At 35.2% G+C, this 25,691-nt stretch overlaps 1 protein-coding gene and 1 long non-coding RNA gene across 3 annotated transcripts in view; both read right to left on the reverse strand.

Annotated features, from left to right (window-relative positions):
- Window positions 1-2,316: 2,316 nt before the first annotated feature.
- Window positions 2,317-25,691, reverse strand: part of PLXDC2 (plexin domain containing 2) — a 276,657-nt gene continuing 253,282 nt past the window's right edge. For both annotated transcript variants that reach the window (XM_035319312.1, XM_035319311.1), the window contains 2 exons: window positions 17,117-17,277; window positions 2,317-6,007 (listed from right to left, as the gene is read on the reverse strand). In XM_035319312.1, the coding sequence (XP_035175203.1) occupies window positions 5,891-6,007; window positions 17,117-17,277 (278 nt within the window). In that variant the 3' untranslated portion in view covers window positions 2,317-5,890. The remainder of the gene's footprint in view (window positions 6,008-17,116; window positions 17,278-25,691) is intronic.
- LOC118162871 lies at window positions 8,221-12,648 on the reverse strand. The gene is made up of 2 exons (XR_004748686.1): window positions 12,557-12,648; window positions 8,221-11,880 (listed from the first exon to the last, which is right to left on the reverse strand). It is a non-coding gene; the product is annotated as an uncharacterized LOC118162871 (long non-coding RNA).

A 25,691-nucleotide genomic window follows, 5' to 3' on the forward strand; every position in this document is an offset into this window, starting at 1 on the left:
CACTGAATAGAGCAGCAGTTTTTTTGATCAAAATGTCTGGACAAAAAGTTCCTTAAGGATTCAGAACTTATCTTGCTAACTCCCATGGAGAGAATTCAGCCAGTAGCAGAAAAATCTACATTCATATATTTGCATTAACCAGAATCAACAGGCAGAAGAAAAATAAGGTGGTGATTATTTCAGAAATTGAGGCTTATTTTGAGTACCACTAAAAAGGGCCATTTCAGCATGTAGTTCAGAAAGCAAAACAGTGAGAAAGAAAAGATGAAAAAAGAATAAAAGATGAAAATAGTGGACAAGGTGATAAGTATCAAAAGATTTTGTAACAGACATAGAATTGCAGTGGAAAGTGAGGAATGCTTCCTGAGAGAGACCCTGCAGTTAGCATGGGGCCCGCTGAAACCAGCTGTGCACATGGGAACCCCTTCTCTAATCAGGTGAGAACTGTGTCAGGGGATGAGTTTCTTTTTCAGAATTACCAGAAATTTACCTTATTCCACCTTGCATCCTCAACTCTTTTCATACATAAAAAATTAAAAAGTCAAGAAAACCTCCTAAGATTTGACAATAAGCTGTTAGTTAAAGGCCAGCTCAGGGATCCTGATATTGTGTAATCACTGTTAAAATAAATCTGAACACACACTTGAGTATTTTATCAATGTTCTAGCCATAATATCCGTTGCCTATTGTGGATAAAATTTATCTCATTTGTCCCTTTCTCTTTTATGCAAGCTGCATTTTGTGTGCATTTCATCAGGTGAAATGTGGACCCCTGTAGGTTTAGACAGAAGCTAAATAGTAGTTCTGGTGATGTTTCTGACTTTTAAATGGTAGAGCTGGACATGAAGGAAGACTTCATGTTTTCACTCAGTGCCATTGGCACATTGTACTGGTGATCCCAAAACTGTACATAAGGATTCTTGGTTTGCCTCTAGAATATCTCTGAATATTGAGACCTCTTCCTCTTCTCCTGCATTTTCCCTTTCTCTTCATTCTCCTCCTCCAAAATAACCCAAAACATCCTCCCAAATCCACCCCAAATGAACTTACCATTGAATATAGAAAGAAAAGTAATAGCACTTAACAGTTCCCGAAGTGTCTGTCCAAAAAATGAGAATTAGAGTGAATAGTACATTATTGCTCAATAACCTTTCAGTCTGTAATTTTTTTAGGCCTCAGGTTTTGTGTAGTTCTCTGCAAGAAGGCAAACATATATAAGGATACCAATGATCTTACTCTGGACAAGTGCATGCTTCTCTTTCTCTTCACTGGAAGCAATAAGAGAACAAAAATATTGATCTGAGCCAAATTTGTGCCCTGTTCTAGTTCTTCTCCTTAATGGCTAATACTATGGTTTTAAGCGCTATGCCTTTACACAGCTGGGAAGTATAAATTCTTGTCTTTATACAAAGCTTTATTCCTGGTGTTGGAAAACAATATAGCCAGTACTTCAGCCAATGTATGGGCTCAAAGCAAAATTTCCACGGAGAGTCTTTGAGCTGGAACATGAACCATCAAAAGGTACCCTGCATGTTCCGATAATTGACCTACTCTGTGAAATACTGCCAGCTCATGATAACCACTTGTGCAGAGATTCTCTGCAAATAAAAAAGATGGATGTTGACATTGACGGTTTCTTTTGCTTATCCAAGAAGTGTTCTGAGTATAGAAATATTCTCATGTCTTCTTTGGAAACCACATTAACCTGCTGTGAAGAAAATCTTTCCCGTTCATTGGCAAACTGGCTTGTCACTTCCTTTTCCATTGCTGTCCACATTTTGATGGCAAACTAGATATCAGCTATTTGATTGTGCAGTGAGTTTTATGACTTCAACTCTGTTGATCAAAGTAAAGTTTGCAAATTAAGTTTGGCTCCCACATTTTTTCAAAATACAATGATGTCTTACGTTTTTCCCCAGAACCCCATCATACACATTGTTTGTTGAAAATGAACTAAATTATAATGGTACAATGAAGGTGGTCATTACTTACAAGGTGCCTATGTCATTTTCTGCAGAAAATGTTGAAAATGAGAAAGAGTAATTTCACACTGGTATTCTCTAGAAAATTATCTTCCTTAATAGAAATCTCAGAGTACATATTAATTAAGGTATATGTATACCAAGTAACCATAGTTACCAAGGTATATGTACTCAAGTAACCATAATGGGTAAGGAAAAATATAAAAAAAAAATAGTTTGTCTTCAGAGCAGAGTTTGGACAGTGTATAACAAAGAATGCAACAAAATTTGGGAAGAGAGAAGATAAATGGAATAGCTACGTACTAAAAAACATAGCAGGCAATTAAATAAGATCTCATAATTAAATTACTGCATGTGAGAATAAGATTACAATTCCAATTCTTGGACAGTTCCAGCATTCTTAATGTCTGAATACAGTTCTGCAAATGTAATGGTATTTTTCAACAATCTCTGTGTGTGATACATATATCTAATGTATTGATTCATCTTACTTAAAAAGTTACTTAGCAATGAGCTTTGAATCCTTGTAGTTCAAGTTTTCCTTTTTCTGTGAAACAAGATGAGAAGCATAGCACTGAACATGTTAGGTACTAGGGAACATTTAACATGAAAATGGAAATTAATAATGATAATTTTGGGAGGTGTTGTGATAATGTCATCATGATTCATATATAACAGATACATGAAATTAGAGGCAAAGTTTGAGTTAAAATAACTGTTAGAATAAATGACTCTGTAAGGAAACATTTAAACAAATGAAATATTCTGAAGTACTTTCAAATTAAGGACCAGTGGGACCGCTAGCCACAGTTTCAGAGACCTGGATGGAAATTTCTTTATGAATTGTTCAATAATATTTCAGCTGGGTCTCTGGGTGGGGGTTATATGACACTTTTTCAGTTTGGATCAATTAAGCAGGTGCTTTATAAAGTGATAAGAATAGAAATTGCAGTTAATATCAATATTTCACCACACCTTCTAAAGTTTTATATTTGTATCATTTTTAATGTGGCAGTTTTAATTATTAAAAAATTAGAAAACCAGATGGAATTACAAAACAGCAACAGATTACTTAATTAACTTTTGTCTACTGGGTTAAATAGAACATACCACAGAATATATCAAAGCAGACACCAATGAGACACTATACGTTCCATTAGTATGCAGGAGCTTTCCTCTTCAGATATTAGTTCTTATCAGATATAAGTATATGCCTATCAATCTTATTTAATAAGTCCAGCAACTCATCATGTTGTAAACCATAGAATATATCATGATGGCAAAAATCAAAAGAAGTACACTATATCTCCCCATAGACCAATGAAATCTGCCACCAAATTATTGTAGGTGAACAAAGAGTTAAAATATAATTGCTCTTATATTAATAATGACCATGAAATTTTAGTTAGTTTGCAAATACTAATAAACATCCTTCACCTGTGTGAGAGTGCCTTATAACAAAGTAATCAAAATATTGGGTTGGAAAATTGTTGTTGCGTTTGTCAAACAATGTTACTAATACTCTGTAAGCTCCATTGCATGACATGAATTACATACATGGGTGAATTGGCCAAAATGCAGAATTGTGCTCATAATAATATAAACATTCTTTGTGTGTATGAAATATCTCTTGAATTTATTACACTACTGTATAGATTTTTATAATTTTTAAAGTATAATTTGCCAAGATAGTCTCTGAAATAACAATGATTTCAAACATGATGCCAGCATGCTTCAAATGGAAGCTCTACAATTGCTGTTTTTGGCCAATCAACCCTAGCCAACCCTATCTGACTTCCAAGATCCCTACAAAAACTATTGATGAGCATTGCACATCAAGTAAGTGTCTAAATGATGTGCAGTGATATCATTTTATATAATAAAAAGGAGTGTCACCATTTATATATATGTGCATACATTTTGTTATTGCTATCAGAATTATCAGAATTAACAGCCTTCAATTTAATCCCAGCCTACCAGAAATAGGATTCAGTAGACCTACACAAATTGAAAAGAATTCTTGCAGCAGGCTTTTCACCAGGCTTCAAGACAATGTGTTTGTTAGTACTTTCAGATTAATACCAGTTAGGTTTGAAGAGTTTAAATCTCACTCTAAATGATTTAAAACAGATGAAAACAAGTGTGTAATGCAAAATATAAGGATACAGAAAATACAGTGTTGTATTATTTACTGAACAAAATAAAAAGTAAAAATGATATATATATATATATTTTTCAACAGTATTAAGTAATCAAATTTAGACCAAAGAAGCAGCAACAAGAAATGTAAATAATTGTACTGCTAAGGTAGTGTCTACAACTTTTTTAACTGCTTGAGATCTGAAACTGCTAATATTGTCTACCTCACTTTAAAATGAATCAAGTGCCTCTGTTGGTACAGTATGTAAAAGCTTGATAGTCAATGACTAAAATGAAATGTACTTACAATATCTGAAATTAATATTTTAATAGCTCAGGCCGAGAACATCCAAGTATTTAGGTTTCCACTCTGCAAGGAAGATCTGGGTCTCAGTGTATAATAACCCCTTCCATGAAAGGAGTAACTGTTTTTGATGCTGTGAATTTATAGCATTGTCTTTCCCTGTACAGGGAGGGAAAGTGTCAATATTAAAGAAAGAATGGTTCCTATAGGCAGAAAGGTTATGAAACTGCAACTACATGAACCACCTTCTCCACACAACATAAAAATATTCTAGTATTAAGGATTATTTTACAACTCAGTGGAAATATGCAGTAATGCAATCCATTTCCTTTGTCTGGATGACAAAAATGCAGTCTTAACAGTCACAAGAGCCCGCCTTGTGTTAGCTATAAAAAAAATATATTTATATATATATTTATGCAACTACTATGTGCATTAAACAAAATCACTGTATGAATCAGCAGGGTTCAGTAATGCTTGTATCTGAATCTCTTGGAGGGGTGCATTAAAGTCTGTGTTGCTTCTCAGGGAAGACTCACAATGAAATGGCAAAGGATAAAAACCCATTTGGTTAAAATGTTAACATCTTTCATATCACATTGCCTAAGAAATGGTCCATAAGATCTCTGGCAGATAAAATGATCTGTTGCCTTTACTTCAGCCTACTGCTCAGGAATGAAGGATATCCCTTGAAAAGAAGGAAAAAAAAAGTAAAATTGATTTTTAGTGAACACTGAAATAGAAAATGAGACCAATTTCATTGTAAACATCCATGAAATAACAATTTCACCATTCTGAAAATTCTCTATTTCCTTCATTTCTTATGAGATTGTATATTGTGAGTTGTTTAGAAGGATATTAATCAGCAATGTACCAGAAACATTGTTCTACTCCCGAAAAACACATAAACTGTGACTTGCTCACTCAGGTGGGTAGGCTAATTTAGAATTGAAAAGTGATTGTACTTCCACATCTGCTTGTAGAAATGTTGGAAAAATTTATTTTTCTTCTTTACCTGCACTGAGATACTTTTCTCAGTCACCTGTGAACACTAATCAGTGCTGTTTGCACTGAAAGCGTACAGATTTGTCACACAGTCTTTGAGATACCAGAGAAGAACACTTGAACCACAGGGTAATACCCTTGTGCACCAAAGCTTTATTACATTTTTGATTACTGTGCACCCCCAAACCTAAAGCCAATAATGTGGCACTTGTGCCATCGTTCTGATACCATAGGTGTCCACTGACAGGTGTTCTGCATGAACCATTGTGTGCCAGTCCACTAACAAAGACTACTGTGCAGTGGTAATCTGGTATCTTAGATAGTTTTTCTTCTTGGACAAAGCTTATCCAAAATCTTCTTTCTATTAGGCTACAGCAGCTTAGGGCTCCTTTTCTTTAAAGAGAGGAAAAGTAAATGTCTTACACCTGTAGGCCAGTACTGGTGTTCTGTCCTAAAAATTTTAGCATTGCTCAGATACAATGAAGCCTTCTTTTTCTCCAACTGGTTCCACTTCAGCATATGCAGGATGTCCTGATCCTCGTCTGAATTTCATTGCTGGCCATCTGCTCGGACGCCGCTATAACACCAACAAGAAAATAAACTTTCAGAATATAAGATTATTAATAAAAAACTTTAAAAATGACCTGTAATTATTGTTTCTATCATTGTAAAACCCACTCCTTGTAGTTGTTAGAGGAACAGAGAAGCATGCCTGCTGCTCTTCCTTTCTAGTTCTGCATAGGAATTTGCTAATATACTTTGCTCTATGGGAAAATGTATATCAGAGTCCACTGAAACAAAACTGCTTTTAATTATTTAGAACCAAATTCTGACATGTTTATCCAGGACTGCCAAAATAATTACTTGCTATTTCAAGCGACAATGTTCACAAGGAAAAGAGGTAAGGGGCACAAACTCACATCAGGTTTCACCTGAACACCAGGAAATACTTCTTTCCTGTGAAAGTGACTGAGGAATGGAACAGCTTGCCCAGAGAGGTTGAGGAGTCTCTGCCCTGTGAGATATTCACAAGCTGTCTTGACATAGTCATGGGCAACTAGCTCTATGTGGACCTGCTTGAGCAGGGAGTGGTTGGACCAGGTGGCCTTGAGAGATCCCTTCCAACCTCAACTGTAATGTCAGTTTTTGATTCTATTTGAGTAGTTTACTTTGATGGTTCAAATGGAAGCAGCCTTTTCATTTAAGCTCATATGACCTTTGGCTATAAAGGTCTTAAGAGCTCCTAATTTTCATTATTATCTGTGCTGACTGATTTAAAAGCAGCCAAGCAACAGAGAAAAGAAATAAATAATTTATAGGGCAGATAAAACAATTCCTGTCTGACTGTGATGCCTCTGGGAAAGAAAAGTTCTTTAAAAAAACCTACATTTTTAAACTAACTAATATCTGGGAAGGCTCAGATTTTGGGTGACCAAAATGAGATTCCGTCAAAGGGAACAGTTTGTGGTAAAGTAGGCCACAACTCTTTCATAAAGTCAGTTAACAAAAATTCATCTCCTAAAATGGTTATTCTCCACTATACTGGCTATGAAAATTGTATCTGACAAATATGCTGATACATATATTTTTTTTTCTATACTGACAACTGTTACAATCTGCTTGGAAAGAGGGCTGGAAGGTATAGAAAGGTACATAGAAACACTGCAGGAAAAAGAGAGGAGAAACAATGAAGATAAATTGCAGCCTATAAACAGTTCAAAATAATAAAAAAAAATAATACAATTTTTCTTCCAAAAATAATAATTGCATTTGATTTTCTGTCCCCTTAATACTGCATTTTGACTGCCTTCTGATCATTAAGAACATTTCATACAGCTGAGGGTCTGTGTTAGGGACCACAGGCAGCAATAGGCATGACATTATGTCAGGGCTCATGGTGCTCTTGGGCAGCAGACACTAAAGATAACTTGGAGGAATGCTGATTCTTGTTACCAGCAAAACACACAGTTGTCTCTGGGTATAGTACAAAATTTTCCTTGGTGATTACCACTAGGAAGATACAATACAAAAACAACAGTTTTTTCTTTCTCCCATTGCATAGTGAGGTTGCTTATAAGGCATTTTGAGCTAAATTCTGTTTGGCAGGTAATTTAAAATCTCAGGCCTTTCAATGCAACATCTTCCTACAGAGTAGGAATGAAGAAGATTGTTCTCTTTAGCAGATGTCTTTTCCTAATAAACATACTTAGTCTATTCAAACTTTGGAGTCTTTTTTTCTACCTAGGCATGACTTAGCGTGGTTTTAAAAATTAAGGACAGTTTGGTTATTGGTGAAGAAAAAGGGTCATATTCTGTTCTCAGACTCACTGAAATAAATCAAGAGTAATTCTATTAAATGCAAACGACTTATTCCAGATTTACAGTAGTATAGATGAGATAAGACCTGAGAGTTCTCTAACAAAAAAAAAAAAAAGAAAATGAAAAACAATGGAAAACTAATTGGAAAAAATAATTACAAAGTCTTAAATGGCAGCATATAAAGATGAACTCGGTTTACATCTGTTAAGATGCTTATTCTAAAACATACCCATTATTAGTTTCTGCTTCCTTTCTACATTGCTGTTATAACCTGATTCTATCATTTTGGGCTACTTTTTTTTTTCTTCTTTTTTTCCCATTTGCCTTTCCAGATGATGAAAAGTGGAATAGATGAATGTTTATCAATTTTATTGATACAATAAGATACAACATAAACAGCAGTTGATCCAGAAATAAACCAACATGTTTAGAGGTCATCTTCAACAGTTTTTTGCAGCTTTCTGTAGTTTCTTTTCATGATTGAGGTGAGATTTTCCATTCCTAGTCAAAATCTGCTTAATTTAAACTTTTTTTTTGTGCTTATGTGGGTATTATAAGTGGTTATCAGCCTCAGAAAAAAGCAGTGGCAAGCTACAGATTCATTGATGTATCTATTGATCCCTAAAAATCCTGTAGAGACATTACAGTTTTAATTTATAAAACCAAAAGCAACTTAATTGATGTCAGGAGATAAATAGATTCTTGAATTACTAAAGCAGCTCAGAGAAGGCCTAATGCATTCTTCTCCTTTTTTTTCACTGTAAAGCAGAGTAATAGGTGGATTAAAACAAAACAAAACAAAACAAAACAAAACCAAAACACTAAAAATCAAAACAAAATCCCATAACCTAAAAAAAAGAAAAAAAAGAAAAAAAAGAAAAAAAAAAAGAAAAAAAAAAGAGACAAAGCAGGAAGAATGAAAGCTGGGTACTTAAACTAATTCTTCGGTTTTATCATTCAGCTTAACAGGAAAAAATATGTTTTTTTCTCTGGAATTAGAATATTAGAACTCTTAGAGGAAATCCTCCAAGCTGCAGCTGGAGAGCTGTAGCTCCTGCTTCCTTTCAAAGGATTACAATGAAGAAAAGCAGGAATAAGATTTTTCTCATAGGACTGAAGTTTCCTTAATTTTTTTAAGCAAATGAGGTGGGGGGAAGTACTTTTGAGCTTATGTGACCGAGACCTAAATCAGTGCCTGAATTAATATTATCTTGAAAACAAAGGAAGTGATAAATTCAGACTTCCAGTGAAGAAGTTGGTAGAAAATCAATGTGAGATTTTTTTAATGGATTTAAAAACAATCAGAAAATCATGAAATGGGAGATAAAGTCTGCTTTGTACATGCCACAGGCAAATACAGAGTAAAGAAAATACAAGATCTGTTATAGAAGAACAGACTTTGTCCAATAAAGCTGTATTGAAATACTGGTATTTGGAAATAGATGTCCTGCTTTTTTCTAAGTAACTGAAAGATGATGGTGCTAACATTATACACTATCTCTAAAATTTATGCCAGTTAAACATCACTTTTCCCCTGAGATGGTGATTCATTAAAAGCAATTGCTATCAATATATTTTGTTAGCTGGAGTATATTATAAACTTTTACACTTCATTTTATACATCAGAAGACAAGTTTCTGTCAGTAGCGAACAGAAGTAACTTGGTAACCAATTTGATATTCTTGCATCCTGTCCTCTATTTTCCTCATTCCACCCTCATCCTAACTTTAATTCAATAAAGAAAAATGGAATAATGGAATGAGCACAATTCTACACAGAATTCTATACAGAATTTTATGATGTCAGAAGAGCAGTGAAAGGAAAACATTATGAAAAATCTGTCCCTCTGTCATCTTCCCATCCCTGCCTCATAGACACTTTGTGCTGAAAATCTTCTAAATGATTATCAAAAGTTTCATTGCGTGTAAAATAACCAGAAGCAAGCAAGCAAGCAAGCAGAGTGTTTGTGTGTGGATCAACTCTTCATTCCTATTCAGTAGTAAACTTGAGCTGTGGGTTTCACCAAGACACAGAAATATTATCTTTCCAAACTTAGCTTACACAAGTACAAATACTTGACTTAATGCGTGAAAGTCAATCTTTCAGAGTCCTGAAAGACTCTCCAGATCTCCCTAGCAAACTTTATTTCCCACTAACCTATATAAATGCTTAAGTTATTGAGTAATTGAGTACTTTTTAGGCTGAATGCTTTGATGCAATTTTGCCTTCTCTATTGATTATTTTTGTATTAAAAATCTTTTAAATATTCACAGGACTGTTTCACTACTTCTGAAGGTTGCATCTTACTTATCCATTGATGTTCAATTCTAACTCAAAGGTATAAAGATATTTAAACCTAATTAAAAGCTGTATTTTTAACCACACTTTGCCAATAGCACCCAAGTTTAATTCTCCTAACTGGAAGTATACAAATACAGGACCATTCAAATTCTGGATTAACTGTCAGAACTCCAAGCTAAGTGTAAAAAACCAACACCAATTAATTAAGAAAAGGAGGAGAAACTATGGTAAGGCCTATTACTAAACAAACATATATTAACCTGATGTCAGCAAGACACATTAGTCTGAGTACACTTGTCCAGCATTACGCCAACTGGATATTCAGGCCTTCTACTTTCACAATACAAGTAAAGCTCCTTCTGTTATCAGCGACTTTGCCCACAATAAGTGTTTGCATGCATGAAGTTACCTGTAATATTGTTTAGGCAGTTATAATTTGTGCATCAGTGTTTAATCTCTTCTACAAACAACCAATTTACTTGGCAAATTGCAGTCAGAAATGGATGATGCTTCAAATATCTGAAATTGTACCTATGATATGTATTTCTAGGAATAAGAAAAGATCAATTGCTTGACACCATGTTATTTGAATATTTTGAAGAACCTGTTCTAAAATATAGATTGTGTGAGACTGTAAAATTTAGTAGTGGAATTTACCGACTTCATTTATTTTTTGTCTTTGGTAGAAATGCTTCTTTAAAATATCTGTGCAATTTAAAACACTTCTCATTATAACAATGTTTCTGCAGTCATAGGAACATCTAAGTATCTGGCTGCTGGTGGACAAGAAACAGAATGCCTTCTTCCTCCCCACCTTTGACTTTTATTGTCAGTGTTGGCTATTTATTTTAGTTCTTCTCCCCTGTGGCTGATTTAGGTTTCCCTTGCTGAGCTGCTGGTTCCTGCTGAGCTGAATAAGCTTTGGAAAAAATAACTTTACTATCAGTATAAGGCAATGGCAGAGAGATCAATGACAATACCCCAAATGGCACAATGCTGCAGGACTTCAAAAGAGAAAAATGGTACTTTTTCTCTTCTTTTTAATCATCATCTTCATGAAAAACAATTCAGTCCTAGCTTCTGGACAAAACCAAATTAGTGACTGTGTCCAGACTTTTTCAAACTAAGTGTATAATCCTCTGTAAAATGCACATGCGTAATAAAAATATGGGCATATCTCAAAAAAATCAGCAAAGCTTTGTAAGCTTCACCACTTGTCTAAGCCAGCTGAGAAGCTGACTTATTTATTTATTTATTTACTTTTTTTTTTTTTTTTAAAAAAAATCTTTCTTTCTTTTTGCCTGTCTCCTATTTACTTCTTGCTTATTTGAAGAGATACACTGCATCTGTAACCTTAATGCAGAATCCTGGAAATGGTGCATGGAAAACAAGGCTGGTTGTCAAACAATGGAATTTATTTGTGAAGTACTGCTATGAGCAGAGATATACAACAGTGAGCCAGAAATGCACATTAACTCCTTAAGTTCTGAAACACCACAATATATTTCTAACTTATTTTGATCACTTTCTTCTCCTATTTCCTTCCTGTAAGCAGAAAACGTATTAGCAAAAGGTCAAAAACTGAAGAAAATCTAGTGCTAGATCTGAGTACTGGTGAACATTTGCAGACACTGCAACAGCGTTCTCTAAGCAGCTCAACTGCTAGAAAAATGCCAAACAGAGCTTTCTCAGACCAGCCTGGTCATGACTAAGGATTTGGGAACCATCCTCAAACCATACTACTAGTCTACATACAGTGACCTTACTGTGAGGGTGACAGAATTAAATGACATGAATTCGGAGCCTTCTATGCTAAAAAGCAGTTCCAGGCTGGTCCAGGTCTGGCTGGGATGTTAACTTTCCCTGCAGCAGCCCATACAGTGCTGCGCTCTGCACTTGGAGCTAGAACAGCAGTGGTATCACACCGGTGTTGTGTCTGCTGCTGAGAAGTGCTGGCACAGCATCAGGACTCTCTCTGGCCCTCCTAGGGGGTGGGCAAAAAAGTGAGAAAGAAACATCACCAGGACAGCTGACCTAAACCAACCAAAGGGATATTCCATACCATATGATGTCACACTCAGCAATAAAAGGTGGAAAAAGGAAGAAGAGGGGAGGGGTGGGCTCTCATTGCAAAAACGTCTGTCCTCCTCCCGAACACCGGCTACGTGCGTTGAGGCCCTGCTTCAAGGACGTGGTCAAGCATCGCTCATTTGTGGGAAGTAGAGAGTAATTTCTTTCCTCTGCACTTCCACATAGCCTTTACTTGTTTTGTTTAGTTATTCCCTTTCCCCCTCCCTCTTCCCCTTTCCCTTTTTTCCCTTTAGTTGAATTGTTTAATTAATAATAATATTTCCTTAATAATAATATATATATATATATTTCTCTTTAATTAAATCATCCTTATCTCAACCCGTGAGTTGTTCTTTCCTTTACTTCTTCCCCTCCTCGTCTGAGGAGGGGGAGTGAGAGAGCGGTTGTGGTGTTCAGCTGCCTAGCACGGTAAAACCACCACACAGGCACATTTAGTTTACTTGTAGAAACATAATTCAAGTTACATCAGGAAGAGTTGAGGTGCATCCACCAGGCTCTGATTATGCATGATTATTTTATTTACTGAAGAACTGCAGCTGCTCATTCCTTTCTCCTTTGACTGTAAGGTCACTCCACACACCCAGCTCCATAGCACCAGTTCAACTCTCTGTGTGGTCATTTGAAAAAACAGATTTATGAAAATATACAATCTGAACATGCAAAACAAAGTAGAACAAACAACTAAAAAAGACGTAGGTATGTGCATATGTGTGTACATGTATGTTTCCAAGCAGCTGAATTAGCTCTGGAAAATCTCCATGGAGGGTGAGGACATGAAGACAAAATAAAGGATATGATCTACATCACAGGTAGGTGATCCACTACAGCTGGGACATCATGCTTGACTTCTTGGTCAACAAACCTCAGATTCTGAATGCAAGTGGTATAGCTAGTGGGCAACTGTATATGGTATAACTAGATTTCAGCTACAAGCTTCTTTTGTTGAAAAAGACGTGAAGAAGTACTACTTTTTGAAGTACCCTACTTTTCAAAAATCAGTGCAAGTTCAAAGCATATTTTATATGTTCTCAAGAGACACAAGATTCCTCAAGGTTATGATAGGCATGTAACTTGATTCAAATGGGAAAATTATTAGCAACAAAAAAACAAACTCAAAGGAAAGGAAATACCACAGGGATAACCACAAAGAAATAAAAGAACAGTGCATGCAACATCTTGTCTGCTACTCTGCAAGCAAATCTTTAGTCAACATTTACTTTTAGCTTATAGAAATAGTCTGCATTCATTGGAACTTTGACTGGAACTCCCTTGCTTAAAAAGTTGTTGATAATTCATTCTGTCTCTAGGCCACCAAAGAAGATTCCAACTTAAACAATGAAACATGTTGAATAGTGTTGGGACTGGAAGAAACAGGAAAACATTGCATTTTGATTTGAACCTTCCACATACTTGGCAAAAAGGGAAACTCTTTCTGAAAAAGTATTCAGCAAGTTTGATGGTATTCTTTTAAAGTGGTACACTGTCATGGACAAATTGAATTGCATTGACGTGCAAGATTTTTCAAGGTCTTTGTTCAAAATAGCCATTTTCATTCCAGGTGGAGCTGCACTCAATAGCAGTGAACAAAACCACTAGAGGAAATATTTTCTGCAGACTTTAGGGGGAGAAGAAACACATCAAATGTTACTCTGTTCTAAGAGAATAGTTGCTTTTGGAATAAATGACATTTTTCTTGTCTTTTGTATATAGCTTATTTAAATCAACTAGTGCATTCAGGATATCATTTAACACTACTCAGAGATGTCACAAGGGGTTGCATTTATCAATGCAAAGTTAACCAGTGCAGTCTGTGTGTGGGTGTAGTAAGGGGGAATTTCAGTTAAAAACAAGGGACTAGATGGCAAACATGAGGGGCATCACAACTAGGATTTGGGATGAGGTCTGTGAAAACCTGAGTGAAGTGGTAAATGAATATTGGGTGATAACTGCAGAGAACACAAGGGAGAAAGAGACTTAAGGCATCAGATATGGGATCAATTTATTTCACTTTTCTCTATTCAGTAACCAGTCATGACTATAAACCAAATTAACTTAAAATTCCTTACACAGCTATTAAACCAGAAAGCAGAATCTGACTGAAAATGATGTTATCTGCAAAAACATGACTATATCCTAGCATCTTAGCTACAAAAAGAAATTACTTTATTAGTTGTGTTACAGTTTTGAATGAATGCTATGTTTAATATCAACATGATGTTGTGTAGGGTTTCCTTTATATGGTAATTTAAAAATAAACACAAATGGGGCAGGGTCTTCATTTCACCCCGCTTTAGATTTATATTAATCAGTGATGGCAGATAAATTGATAAAGATCTTGTTTTGGCTAGAAGACTTGACAAAAGACTACATGGTACTAATTATTTTTATACAATGCATGAGGGAGTTGCCTGTGCATCTCTTATATTTTGCTGCACTACTTGCTTTATTAACCAAGAGACTCATACAAATGAACAATATTTTCAGAAATATTTATGTGCTTTTCCTCACTTTATGACTGAGCCCATGCCAATCCTCTTGAGCTCTTTCCCCACAATGGTGACATCAGATCCACATTTGATTCACTTAGTTCCTTTCCCATAAGTAAAACAACTTGTCTGCCATAGTATATGGGGTACCATGTTATCTATGTTATCTGTAACAGATTACTGATTACTGTATCTGTAACAGATTACTGATTAATTGCACAAACTTTTTTTTTTAATTGACCTATTTATACCAGTTATGCCTCTCTTTATTATTATTTTTATTTTTTTTAAATTCAGATTCAAAATGCAAGTCTAAGAAGATATATACTCCTATACATTCTATAGATAAGATGAATATAAGTATACTACTCTATTCTTTATTTCTTGAATTGGTCAAACTGTGTACTGGAAATTTAATATTGGAAATTAAATGATTCAACTTTTTAAAAGCAATATCAGTTCCAGAATAAATTGCTTTATTCTGTTCTTTTGTGTTTATGATAGCAATAATAGCTTTACAGTTTTGGAATTTGTGGAAGTGCTGTAAATACAGAGCAATCCCTTTCTCTGTGCCTTGTGATTTTACCTCTCCATCAGATTTTTTACCTGGGAAAATGAGAAAGCATAGGGAAAGCCCACCTTCTCATGGCTTGAAATTTCACAAGTATCACATTTTTCCTAGTAGCAAAAAGAACTATGTCACATTTTGCATAAATTTGATTTTGACTGATTTACTTCATCCTATCCTTACTCATTTTTTCCTCCTTTATTTAAAACAGAAAGATTTTTTTTTTTTTTTTTTTCCCTAAAGCCTATATTGCTTGTTAAAAGACATTTTAACTACAGAGACTGACTAATGTCACCTACAGATTAAATTTAGTGGAATGAGTTTACCAAAACTGACCAAGGCACCACAGTTTGCATGATAATACCAAATAATGAAATAAGTTAACCTGCCAAATTAGTACACTATGAAAAAGAATCAATGTGTATTTTAATTTGTTCTTCTTCTTTCCTCCTGGCAAATGGTGTTGCCATGTACTTAGCCTTTTCAGTCACATCATAACAGATAAGTAACTTGTTTTTACTAAATTGATTAAATAGCATTCAGTGTGTGTGAAAAAATGGAAAGGGACAAAGCATTCTCTTTTGTACTTGGACCAGTGGAGTTTTGTGTCTACATCAATAAAGAAGTGGCTTGAAATGTCACATAGACATGAAAGAAAGCTATTGATTTTATTATGTGGATGTTGTTCCCCATTGGTTAACACAGTTAAATTGCTTGAGCCTAGAATACTGACAAACAATTCATTTTGATTTCTGTCACTACTGTTGCATCTAAGCAGTATATTTATTATAATACTGTCTTAAATATGAATCATTCTGTTCATTTTCATATCTCACTTCAATTCATTTAACTGTCACTAAGAATGAATGTCTGTATCTTTTTGGTCCAGACTTTTTCCTAAGCAATCCCCTAGTATGTCCCTAGTGACAATTCTAGTGCTTCTGCAACTTCACTATTGCCCATTAGAAAGTGTCTAGGCTTGTAAAAGCAAGAGACTACTGCAAGTGGGGGTTATAAGCAACCAGTATTTTCTTTCATGTTTAGCAGCTCCTTATTTATCATAAGGCAGAGGAATATTGCTGAAAAAAACACAGGTAAGTATAAATATTAACCCTTTTTTTTTGGGGGGGGGGGGGGTGGTGGTAATGAACACCTATGGAAAATGTTCTTATCTCATATTGTCATATACAGTGGAGCTGAGTTGAATAAATGTCAGCATCTGCAATGTAGATGACTGCACCTAAGGTAGCTGCCTATATTTGAGGGAGAAAAATGGTAATTTATCTAATTCTAAAGGGGATGTTTCAAATAGGTCAGATGAATCATGGTCTATAAGAGTATGTTCCTCTCTACAGAAAAGGGAGTTGATAGATTTAGATGTTAAAATTAGGTGAAAAGAATCCTTCCCACACTGTGAGGCAACATGTTAAAAAAATCTACAAATGACTGTATGGAACAGCTAACAGGCTTCCAGCTAAAAACTTACTTTAATTAATTCAGCCCTTCTGTAGAATTAGTGAATGCATTTTTTTTTTTCCAAGTGAAAATAATAGAAAAACTATTTGTCCAAAAATAAAATGCCAATGCACATGAAAGCTAACAAAAAATGTTTTGCAGAGGAAGAGGAAAGATAGGAAAGAGAGGTGATATTTGAGATATATTTTTTGTGTATAGACTATAAAAATGAAGCAAGTAAAAACAATAGTATCTAAAGAAGAAGCTGTGACAAACATGCTAAGTATGAAACTGCTACTACTGCTAGGTGGGTTAGGGGCATTTCTTGAAAGCTTACACTATGATTACAAGAATATTTTCTAGATTTAGTTAAGAAAGTTCTATTCTGAAGACCCCCTTTTTTTTTTTTTTTTTTTTTTTTTGCAGCTGACAGGACTATTGACATAACATGTTACATTTGTCTTACCTCTATGAAGAAGAGACTAGCAGCTGATGTTGGATGATGGTACAAATAAACAGTCACGAGGATGGCTGCAGCCACAATGAGGACCAGGACTAGAATACCAACAATTAAGCCAGCATGAAGTGTTCCACTTTTCTTCTCTGCAGCACTGTCATCTGTGGAAGCTGCACGAATGGCACACTTATTAGTACAGTAACTTATGTCTTATCCATTCCATTTCACAGCTGGCAATTGAACATTTGCTTTTTCTGTATTACATGTTTCTTACTTTTCACACTCCAAGTTGGAAAATATGTTAGGTGTCTCTTTCCCACACAACTGAACATTCATGTAATCATAATGAACAGACATTTCCAAATTATAGAATCATTATAGAATCATCAGCTTGGAAGAGACCTTCAAGATCATCTGGTCCAACCATCACGCTACTACCAATGTCACCCACTAAACCATGTCCCTAAGTGCCAGGTCCAACCTTTGCTTGAACACCCCCAGGGACAGTGACACCACCACTTCCCTGGGCAACCTGTTCCAATGCCTGACTGCTCTTTCTGAGGAGAAATGTCTCCTCATTTCTAACCTAAACTTCCCCTGGCGCAACTTGAGGCCATTCCCTCTAGTCTTATCACTAGTTACTTGTGAGAAGAGGCTGACCCCCAGCTCCTCACAGCTTCAACATTTTACTAATTCGGACTCTATAAACACAAAATTAATATCCTTTAATATGAATATAATCTGGACATTCTGAAGTTCCCAATTCCCTTCATAATGAATTTTCCCTTGATTTCCTGATAATACTGCAGTTGCTCTTCAGACAACAAGTACATTTTGAATTTTTGAATGTTGTATCTTTTTTTTTTTTTTTTTTTTTTTTTTTAAAGCCTCAGGTTGAGCAATGCCACTAATCCTTGTGAGGTCTGGCCAACAAACAAATTCTGAAAGCCTGATTCATTAGTTTGGAGAGGGGTTTTGAATCACGCTGTGCAACTGAATCAGAGTGCCAAAAGTGTGCCAAAACAGATGCAGGTTTAATGGCCCTGTAATATTTTAATTTTGGTCTGAATGGAATACACATCATACCGAAGTGTTATGGAAGATCATCTATTTACTAAACTTGGTACTGAGAAGTTGTTCATATTATGTTCTTGTCAGGAGAAAACAGCTCTGTCTCTGTCACACAAGTGACTTGCCAGTAGTCCTTCCAAGTAAGCGACTAGGTCTTTTAACAGCACTGTGACCTCTGTGAAAAAGTCTCTCAATAAACTTGTCAACATATGTAGGATTGCTTGTGGTTGGGTATAACTACTACTTTCAACACCCCAGAGTATTGCAGCTAGTGCAAACATGGTGATCAGCAATGATTCTTCAGTATTGTCTTGCATAAAAGAAAAGCTATTCTCTACCCATAAATGCAGGCAGCAGTGATTCAGAAGCACTGGGTTTAAGAAACACTGCTGATTTGGCTTCTGAAACTTGCATCACTCTTCTAATATTCCCACTGATTTCTGCCTTTCTGGCAATCTGTCAAATCACCTCCATGACTTATTCCATAAAAAACTTGTCTCTAGTTTCACTTATAGAATTTTTTTCTTCAATTCCACTGTTAAATTTCCTCTCAAAATGCTTGCTTGCCAAGCTGATTATAATGAAAGTGGTTGATTTCTACAGTCTCCGTTTTGTTTGTGCTGTTGTAGAGTTTGGTTGCTTTAGAGTGTCACAGTCTGTGAGGTCAGGGGCTATCTCCCTTATATTTGCTCTTAGCAAACAGCTCTTGAGTTCTGGGAATTGCTTCCAGCAACAATAATAACAACAATAACAATGTCTGTACATGGTCTTTCACTGGGAATATGATTACAGTTGAAACACTCCACACTAATATTTAAAGAAAAAATGAACTGGAAAATACAGAATAAGTATCTATTGATCCTTACTCAGCATTAAATGCCTTGCACAAGGAGCAATACAAGAAGATACAAGAAGATAGGAATGGCTAACCTTAGTGAAACATCTCATACATCCATGTGTAGCAGCACTTTTCCTCAATAGCCGAAAGAAGTGCTGCATGACCCCATTGCAATAATAGGGAGAAAAGGAAAATGAAGATGCATTATCTTAGTCAAGAGCTGTTTCTAACCATAACATGGAAATAAGTCTATGTGATAAGAACTTATTCATGTAAGTATCCCTTGCTTTGGTCTGTATTTTCTAAATCTTGAGGCAGGACAGCTGAATCTGCACAGCACTGCTCTGCTCTTCCTCATGAAGTCAGTGAGACTGCTTGCGGAGCGAGGAGGTAACGGTATCAGAGGATATAGAAAAAGAACCCAATAATTTTAGAAGCTAAAATATGACATGGGAGGCATTACTTAATCTAATAAAACATTGCAAGCATGCACTCTCCACCCAGGTACTGCCTAATTATTTTATTGAAAAGTTCATGAGTACCTGTTCCCACAGGAACTTCAGTATTAATTGTGCTGATTCTGGACATCAAGCTTGATCTTATTCATGAACAGAATCCCAGAACAAGGCCTCTCCCTGCATAAATCCTGCAGAGGGTTTAACTCTAACCTTAGCGTACAAAAATGGATAGGAACTTTTTTAAAAGAAAAGCAACGTTGCTTCCCCCACCCCCTTTCTTTTTTTTTTTTTTTTTTTACCGAACAGATGGTAAGAACTTTCAGCTAATCCTTTTGTATTGTAGTAAAAGATAGGAAATATTGCCTAGGATGAGATCTATTTCCAAATAATTTCCAGCCAAATGGCACTTAAAAGACTTCCCTAAAATAGTGCCTCTAACTTTCAAGTAGCAGAGTCTTTTACTTGACATAGCCATTATTAATTATTAAATAGCTATTCACTTTCAGCTGAATATAGATTATGTATATAAACTATAGACTTAATTTCTGTTTCTGCACTGTAACAATATTTATTACTTGCACTTGTATTTCAAATTGCAAAGTAAATGCAAATTAAGCAATTGAAAGGCCATCAGAAAAGGCCTACTGTATTGTACATGCTCTGGGTTGGGCTACTAATTCCCAGTGATGAGCAGTTACTTGTGTGAGTCACCCTACTGAGAAATAACTACTTCCCAGAAGGAGCAGAAGGTTCATAGACTGTCTCATAATTTTCTTTCTGAAGGCTTCTTATTCTTTGACTCTTCCCTTCAATGCCACATTGGTGCATCATAGACTGCTGGATTGCTTGTACACATTTCCAGGCCAATTTACATTAAATGAGTGATTTGTATTGTAACTAGTTTATGGTTGAAGGCAGAACATCATATTCTGCATATTAAGAAATGCTGTATTTCAGCAAAGGTCCTAAGCACTTTGTAAAGACTATCAAATGAATCCCCTTTCATTTGATATTTTCTCAGCATTTAGCGTCTAGCTTTGCAACTGAGGATGCTGTCACTTCCAAAGAACACAGGTGACAACAGCCTGCCTGGATTTCTACTAGTCTAGGGTGGAGCACTGCATGGACTTCAGTGCAGTGATCAGAATGGCAAATTTGAAAACAAACGAAATACAAGAAATGCTTTTCTTAAATGACAAGAAGTGTAAGTAACTTGTAATTTCCATAATCGAAACTCATTTCATTGACCCCAGGGCTCAAATACTCATGAGAAATTGATTTCACTCTCTTTGCACAGAGAAAATAAACAGTGTTGTCAACTTTGAAAATACTCTCTGCTGCAAAATCAACTGACAGCTCTTTTAAAAAGCTACCAAGGGAAATAGATGAAAAAAAAAAAAAAAAAAAAAAAAAAAAAGGAAGGGGCTCAGAAACTTTTTCAGGTGCAGAAATCTTATTAAGCTTATCACAGTACATCTGCTCTTCCAGGCAAGGCTAATCCCATAGGAGGATATTTGTCTTATGACCAACCCTTTCCCAAGCTTTCTAATTGGAACTTTCCCCAAACTTTCATTTTCTTGTGCTCAAAATAGCAGTTGTTACATCCAATATGCTCTATTTACAATTCCTCCCCAGATTTTTTTCATGTATAAACCTTTTAAGCAGAAGGAGCATGTTAACATCTGCAAAGTTAGTCTGCTTCTAATTAGGTTCTGAATAACAGTACAGAAACAGCAACTAACTTTTCCCCAAGTATAAAGACACACAATACTAACATGAAATAACCATTTTCAGGCTGGAATGATGTCTAAAAAAATGACAAAAATTGAAAAAAAAACAAAAAAACAAAAAAAACCACCACCAACACCCTATTATCATTGTTTGCATGATAAACACATTGAGACTATCAACTTTGATTTTATATTATTATATCTCTACTTACTGTTGGGTTAGAGTCTTTGATAGTTAGATAGTTAGTTAGATAGTTAGTTAGATAGTTAGATAGTCAGAGTCTGTGATAGTTTTATATATAAGGAAACAAAACTGTGATATATACATATACATCTTTCATGATATGAGATGGAAAAGAATGTATTTGCTGAAGCTTTACATCTCTGCCTGTGAGAACAGAGATATGAAAAACTTTTGTTGGAAAATGGAAGAAAAATATGTGACATGGATCTAAGGGCAAATGACATAAAAAAAATAAAAATAAAAATTATTTGTGTACCTCGAAACCTCCTTTTTCCTCCACATCATTCCTTTTCACTCTTGCATTTTAGTCAGATGGTAAAAAGCTCCCATTCAAACTTAGATGCATGTGCACCTTTACAGGATATTTGATCCTCCTGACTGACCCAGCTATACTACAAAAGCCAGGGATACAGATGACCTAAACAGAAGCAATTAGACTAAAGATAATAATCATTAATGTTTCTCTATGAAGAACACTGAGGTTCTCTTCTCCCCTCTTTTTACCCGATGAATGAATTTTCATGGTAAACCTTTGCATTTATCACAAAAAGATAAAGAATAAACCCTGCAACTACTTCTCATACAGGAATGATTTATTATAAAATGTGTATTTGCTGTTAGGTCATGTGGTAGAATAATATGTTCATTAAAAGTATTTTTTAATCTGTCTGGTCAGATGAATAAGAAGCTATCATATAGGTATGTGAGCATCTATGCAGCAATATTGGTATAGAAATTCTGGTTTATTAAGTTGGCAGTACTCCTGGCACAGACTTAGTTTTGTGGCAAAATGTCTCTGGATACCAGTCCATGAAAATCACCCCTACAGATGAAATAATGCCAGACTGTAAAAACGTATAGGTTCAGGTATAACCACATCTATGATAGACACTTATACACTCTTGTTACTTAGGTTTGTGCACTACATAGATTAAACATTGAAGAAACAATGTGTGGTATTTCCAGGGCTACCAGGTGAACATTATTTTTTTTTAAATAGTTCAGTTGGTAGCTTTGGAACTTCCCCTGCATTCCCCAATTTACATGTTAGGTAATGTCCGTTTTGATTTTGGCTGTGATTCTGAAGCTATAGCATGTCCAGCTTTATAAAAATACATGTATTGATTAAAATAGACTTATGTCATACTATTAATACAAAAACAAAATTAGTAGGTTATTTGTTACATAAAAATACTATCCCATAAATACTAGCTGAGGAATTTTATACATGCTTATATGCATGTATAACAGTAACAATTACTGTACGTAATTATAATACAAACATTAAAAATGATAGATCATATTTTTAACGAGCTTACAAACAAGTTGGTAATACCCTGTGAGAAAATCTAAAATAACGTGGAATTAAGTACAGAGAAAGAGTAGACCTCTAAGGGAAATGCCTCATTTAATTCAGACATCTTTTTTTTTTTTTTTTTTTTGGATTGGAACTATGTGAAAATTGTTATGACACTGAAATGTGAAAGGGGAGCTTCTTTGCATCATTATTTCAGGAGATTCATACTGTAAAAATATTACAGAATCACAGAAACTTGATGATCTTTAAAGAATGCATCATTTAGGTCACTTGAAACTTGCCATGATAACATATTACTTTTTTTTCTTTTTTTAAAAAATTTATATATAGTTCACAGGGATTCCATTCTCCATCATACACTCTAAGGTTTCTAATTCAGCATGTATAAAGTATTTCAGTTTGAAGGTCTGAAGTTCTGAGCTGTGGGGTTAAGTGTGATATACTAAAAGCTGATTTTATAGATTACCATTTCTACTTCTTGGTTGGGTACTGGGTACTACTTTTACAAGTTATATAAATCTGATATATAAACAAAAGGTATGTACTGCTTAGCATAGACACTCTCTGATATATTAAAGTCTACCATAATATATACCTGGCCTTTTTGAAGTAAGGAATAAGGAAATTTACACCCTCTTAAAGGTTTATTTCAGGCTCATTCTGCAATTAAACTGCCTGTCAGTGACACGGACACCTACAGATTCAGGTTCACTCCACCAGCTCTCCACCCTGTCATGTACATCATCTCTAGACTGGAATTGAATTGCCCTATTTGGATGATTTTGGACGTTAGTTAGTATGCTCCTGTGAAGAGGAGGATGTAGTGTTCAGGACAGTTGAGCACACAGGGATACAGCCTATGTGAGCTCAGCAGAGCCACTGAATTTTTCCCCTCTTTTGGGCCCCCCTTTACATCTGGAATGTGAGTCTACCAGAAGACTGCTTGTATTATGTGACAGGTATATGGTTGTCCAAACCTAAGCTTTTTTCCTGTACATAATGCAGATTTCTGAACAGAAGATTAATGACCTACATAGAGCAACTGTGGGAGGGAAGAAGTGAATTTACAGTTGGAAGGATTCTCTGGAGGCTCAGAGGAATCTCCATAAAAATGTGGTCTCTACCCTTTTTAGGAACAGTGTGCTCTGGACTTCTCAGCTTCTTCATGATAATGGTGTGATTTTCTTGCTTTTGTGGGTTCATTCCCTTAGCATTTGTTAACATTCTGAGGTTAACCCACTGCTCCACTTTACTTGGTTTCATAATGATTTATAAAGTTATGGTTCAGCTAATGTTTAAAAAATTGGTTTCCCATTGCACGTAAGGAATGAAAGGTGGTTTTGAGTGAGAATATTATGAATTGTAATCCACAAATTCTGAATTCAATACCTAGCTTTGTTATCAAATTTCCATAGGGTTCTGAGCAACTCAGTAAATCTCAAGAGTCATCAGCTGCTTAGTGCAGTAAATGGATGTGAGTACACTAATACTAAATCCCTGTGTTTATAGGATGCCAGCGTTAACTTTGTTAGCCAAAGATTTATATTCTTCAGCCCTAAAATATCACTTAACACAGCAACAGTTTTTAATGGTGTTAATTCCAGTCTGAGTGGCTTGAGACCATTTAAATGGCTTGGTAAAATCAAGCAGGGACTATCACAAGGCTCAATATCTTACCATGGCATTTGTCCTGTCAATGTAGCTGACTTGCTACAGCTAGAAGAGCAAAGCTTTACTAGATTATAAGAATTTCAATTCAGTCAACCCACTGATTCCTCTTAACCTGACTGAAAACAAACGCAAGACCATCAGGTCAACTTCTCATGCTTCCAGATTTACTACCCCCCCTTTCTCCCAACCCCCTCACTTCATGGGTACAGAACCCCAGGTATGTCAGCTTCAATGTAAAACATACAACTATATGTCTTCTTTCACTTGACCTCTATTTTTAACAGTTCTTCAAAGTGACCCATGCACTATAATCTCAAAGATAAGTGACCAGTGTAGAAGAGATTGTAGGAATCTGCTGACTGCAACCACTGGGTTAACTCCATGCAGAATAGGTACTTAGAAAGACAGATCACAGGAACTTTTTTGTGCACTAGCTCTCATACTACCACAGCACTGACAGCAACAGGAGCAAATGATAAAACAAAATTAATGCAGTCTTTAAAAGCTTACCAAGCCTATTACATTTAGCCTTCCATTAGATTTCCATTTAGATCTAGGTTAACCTGTTGAGATGGTTCACAAATTATGCTGATTTAACAATGCCTTTACAGTTAAGAGTAGATACCTTATATCATTTTATACCTGGCTTGGAAAACCAAAGACAAAATAAAATAGTGTAAGTCAAATGTAAGTTGAAGTGTCTACACAGTTTTGTTCAGTTTAGTTAAACTGTTTTAAAATCATGCTTCTTTAAGCTAAGGTGATGTTTAATACCTAATGTGATGTAAAAATGTCTAGAGGCCAAAAATAACATTTACTTGCTAGGGAATACATTCTAGTGGCAGTACTTTGGACTGAATTTCTGAAGGTTTGAATGGTGGTATTTTTTTAAAATCATATCATAATCATTTTATAATGATAGCTTTAGTAAGATGATGGCAGAAAAATTGAGATGCAGTAAAGATGCAAGAAATTCTGAGATACAAATATCCTTTTCTAAGAAACATTTAAATATAATCCAAAGTATCAAAGAAACAAACAGAAATGATCATAATTTATAAATGCTACCATGTTAAATGTCTTTAAAATAAATATAATTAATCTATAATCTTATTTTTTACCCAGAATGGATTAGTTCAGCGCTTTTCATTTGTAATTGCTTTAAAAATACTCATGTAGTCCACTGGCCATTGTGTATAATATCTAGAATACATTTCATTATGCGTTTAATGCACAAAGAAGATGCAGTATTTA

The sequence above is a fragment of the Oxyura jamaicensis genome, chromosome 2 (assembly GCF_011077185.1).
Source record: "Oxyura jamaicensis isolate SHBP4307 breed ruddy duck chromosome 2, BPBGC_Ojam_1.0, whole genome shotgun sequence".
In the NCBI taxonomy this organism is placed as follows: Eukaryota; Metazoa; Chordata; class Aves; order Anseriformes; family Anatidae; genus Oxyura; species Oxyura jamaicensis.